The sequence below is a fragment of the Athene cunicularia genome (assembly GCF_003259725.1).
Source record: "Athene cunicularia isolate RWA chromosome 19 unlocalized genomic scaffold, athCun1 chr19_part1, whole genome shotgun sequence".
NCBI classification, from domain to species: domain Eukaryota; kingdom Metazoa; phylum Chordata; class Aves; order Strigiformes; family Strigidae; genus Athene; species Athene cunicularia.
The window spans coordinates 5,038,329-5,042,273 of NW_020799124.1; the positions used below are offsets into that span (position 1 = coordinate 5,038,329).

The window sequence follows — 3,945 nt, forward strand, 5'->3', positions numbered from 1 at the left end:
TGTATAAGAGACAGGCTGCGGCCCCCCGGGCCCCCGGCCCCCCGCCGCCCGCCCGAGCAGACGGCTATATTTGGAAAGTGACCTCTGGTCGTTCCGAGCAGCCGCTGCGGATTCAATTGTGGCAACGTAATGCCCGGCCGGGGAGCGGGCGCGGGGCTGCCTGCCTCTCTCCTGCCTCTCTCCTGCCTTGCACCTTGCCTGCACCCTGCCTGTGTCACGCCCTGCACGCTGCTAACACCCCACCTGCACCCCGCCTGCCTGCTCCCTGCTTGCACCCCATCCCACCCTGCCTGCGCCCCATCCAGCTGCCGTGCCCGCAGCCCGCTAGCACCCTGCCTACAGACCACTAACACCCTGCTTGCACCGTGCCTGCACCCCACCTGCACCCTGCCTGCACCCCATTCAGCCTTGCCTGCACCCTGCTAGCACCCCACCTGAACTCTGCCTGCACCCCATTCAGCCTTGCCTGCACCCTGCTAGCACCCCACCTGCACCCTGCCTGCACCCCATTCAGCCCTGCCCAACTCTGCGTACACCCACCCGCACCCTGCCCAACCCAACCTGCACCCTACACACTGCCTGCACCTTGCTCAACTCTGCCTGCACCACACCAGCACCGAGCCCGCACCTTTCCTGCACCTCACGCCCTGCTTACACCCTGCCTGCACCCTGCATGCCCTCTGCCCAGCCGGCCAGGCCGTCCCCCATCCCCTGCGTGCCTACACCCCAAGCTTTGCTCTCACTGGTGAGGGATGAGGTGCTGCAGAACACCCCGAGGGTGTCCCCATGGAGCCCCCTCGCTCCTCCCCAGGGCTGGGGACCATGCCCAGGGCCATGAGGGTGATGCCAGCGGTGCCGGGGTCCAGCCCCCCTCGGTAGCAGGACTCCAGCCCCCCCCAGCGCCTGGCCCCAACTCCCACCCACTCTGCCAGGCCAGGGATGATGCTGAAGGGCCACGAGAGCCCCTGGGGACACCCAGGGACCGGGTAGATGTGGCTTGGCTTGGCGCTGCACGTGCCCTGGCCAAAAGCCACCGGCCAGGACGCGGAGGAGCAGATCTGCTCCTACCTCTGCCCGCACCGGCCCTGCAGGCTGGGGGGCAGCAATGCCTGACCCTCCGGGCTGTGGGTTTGTGGCTGGATACAGCCCCTGGCAATGGCTGAGACCCCGAAAGAGCCCAGGGGATTCCCCGAGGTGGTCGGTGACTCACGGGTGCTGCAGAGCCCCAGCTCCAGGGGTTTCAGGGTCCCGAGGGGCTCAGTGCCCCCCCCGGCAGGTCCCAGGAGCAGCGCAGGCTCGGGACAGAGATGGGTGATTGTGGGCAGCGTGGCCAGGGGCTGGGGACCCCCCCCGGGCCGTGCTGAGTGCGGGGTGCTCCTCTGCACCCCGGCATGCCCACGGGGCTGTGTCGCTGTGCTGGGTCCAGCCCTCACCCGGGGTCAGCACCAGGCAACTGGATTGGGGGTGCAGAGCGGGTGCACACGTGGAGCCCCCCGGGGCAGGGGCCCACGGCAGGAGGCGTGGGGTGGTCAGTGCTGGAGGCACAGCCTCCCTCCGGGGGGTTGGGTCGAGCCAGGTGACCTCAGGCCACTGATGCAGGATGGGACACAAGGGGACAAGCTGTGACCTGATGGTGTGGCACCTCCGTGTCCGCCCCAAAGTCCCCTCAGCTTCTCAACTGCAGCTGCTCATGTGCCAACCCCAGTGCCAGCCGCAGGGCATGGTCCAGCTGCGCGTCGTGTCACGGCCCAGCCACCAACCAGCTCCGGCAGCGGGACGCCTGTCCCCAACGCTTGTGGCACCTGCACCCCCCCGCACACCAGGGCTGCCCCCGGTCCCTGCCGCGGGGTCAGAGCCACGTCAGGCACCATCCTGCACCCTCATCCCCCATCATGGACCTGTCCCCAGGCTTTCCTCTGTGCCCAGGGGAGGGGAGGGGTCTCTGGGAGTGCAAGGCCTGAGGTGGCCAAACCCCTCCATGACAGCGTGAGGGGCAAGGTCAAAGCCTGACCCTGTGCCCCTCCAGCCATGAGCCGCCGCGTCGTGCGCCAGAGCAAGTTCCGGCACGTCTTTGGGCAACCGGTGAAGGCCGACCAGATGTACGAGGACATCCGCGTCTCCAAGGTGACGTGTGACAGCTCCTTCTGTGCTGTCAACCCCAAGTTTGTGGCCATCATCGTGGAGTCCGGTGGTGGCGGGGCCTTCATCGTCCTGCCCCTTGCCAAGGTGAGTGGGGAGGCTGCTGAGGTCTGGTCCCCCTGGGATGAGCTCTGCTTTTGGGGGGCTGCCGTGGCCCTAGACTCCTCCAGATTTGCCCCGTCCTCAAGTGGGGGCTGGGGGCAGGGACAGCCTGGGGTGATCACTGGCACCTGTGAAAGGTGACATCGCAAGGGCAACTGAGGTGATGCAGGAAACCCCCACCCCGCTGCTTTCTCCCCAGCCCAAATTCTGGGGCACACACGCTGCCCAGGAAGCATCCCAGTGGGGTGGGGGTCTGCCCTGCCCTCCCCAGCAGCAAGGAGGGGGTCCCCAGTCCCCAGTCCGTCCTTGCCATCAGAGGGGACACAAAACAACCTCTCCCGGGGCCCATCATTCTCCTCCACATCCCTACGGGGACTCATGCTAAGTGACCCCCATTCCCACTGTGTGCCTCAGTTTCCCCCTTTGAGGCAGACTCAAAGCTCCGGCCACCACCGGAGCCTCCTCTGTGTCCCTGCCTGTGCCACAGCATCACGTGGTGGCCAGGCTGGGGCTTGGGGGACACTTGACAGGGTCCCCCCCAGCTGCTGGGGACTTAATCCCGGCACCTCGGTGTTGCAGACAGGACGGGTGGACAAGAACCACCCTCTGGTGACGGGGCACACGGCGCCCGTGCTGGACATCGACTGGTGTCCCCACAATGACAACGTCATCGCCAGCGCCTCGGAGGACACCACCGTCATGGTGAGGGGCTGGACCCTGGGCGGGAGGGGTGCGGCGGGCGCTGGGGGAGCGGCGTGGAGCATCCCCCCCTCCCCGCCCTTTGCCGCCTGCGAAGTGTCACTGGCCTATTTTTAGCCCCGGTGCCATGCGTTCGCGCTGGCGGCGGCTGCTCTCTCCATGATGCAGCAGTTTGTGCTAAATATACCCGCCCTGGCGACTCAGCAGCCAGGAATAGCTGGGGGTGGAGGGGTGCTGGGGGATGCGCCCCAGCTGTGCCCCCCTCCCTGTGCCCACCAGCCCCCAAGTGCTGGGGATGCACCCCAGGGTGGAGGCGTTGCTACTGCCCCCTTGCCACCCTCCCCGCAGCCTGAGCAGGGATTAACGATGAGGTTAATTGGCTCCAAGGCCCTCAGCTGCTTAGCGCTTCCCTGCGGGGTGATCCCTGGCACCCCACGTCCCGACCTCCCCCTCCTCAGGTGTGGCAGATCCCCGACTACGTCCCCGTGCGCAACATCACGGAGCCGGTGGTGACGCTGGAGGGACACTCCAAGCGGGTGGGCATCATCTCGTGGCACCCCACCGCCCGCAACATCCTGCTCAGCGCAGGTAAGGGGGTCCCGGGTCACCCTCCCTGGGGGCAGAGAGGGATCCGTGGGGTGACGGCGTCCACCCCCTCGGTTCTCCGCAGGCTGTGACAACCTGGTGATCCTCTGGAACGTGGGCACGGGGGAGATGCTGCTGGTGCTGGAGGACATGCACACCGACCTCATCTACAACGTGGGCTGGAACCGCAACGGCAGCCTCCTCGTCACCACCTGCAAGGACAAGAAGGTCCGCATCATCGACCCCCGCAAGCAGCAAGTCGTGGCGGTGAGTGCCCCCGCCGTGTCCCCCCCACCATCCCGCTGCGGGTCCCCCCTCCCGTTGCCTGCCTGACCCTACTAACCCTCCCGCTCCCGCGTGTCTCTGTGTTTGGTTTTAACCCGCTAACGGCCAGCGCAGGAGAAAGCCAAACCGCACGAC

The 3,945-nt window shown here is 67.0% G+C and overlaps 1 protein-coding gene across 1 annotated transcript in view; it reads left to right on the plus strand.

Annotated features, from left to right (window-relative positions):
* The first annotated feature begins 2,028 nt into the window (after nt 1-2,028).
* Nucleotides 2,029-3,945, plus strand: part of LOC113487309 (coronin-6-like) — a 23,514-nt gene continuing 21,597 nt past the window's right edge. Inside the window, exons 1-5 of the mRNA XM_026861828.1 lie at nt 2,029-2,226; nt 2,821-2,943; nt 3,399-3,528; nt 3,611-3,792; nt 3,925-3,944. Of these exons, the coding sequence (XP_026717629.1) occupies nt 2,029-2,226; nt 2,821-2,943; nt 3,399-3,528; nt 3,611-3,792; nt 3,925-3,944 (653 nt within the window). The remainder of the gene's footprint in view (nt 2,227-2,820; nt 2,944-3,398; nt 3,529-3,610; nt 3,793-3,924; nt 3,945) is intronic.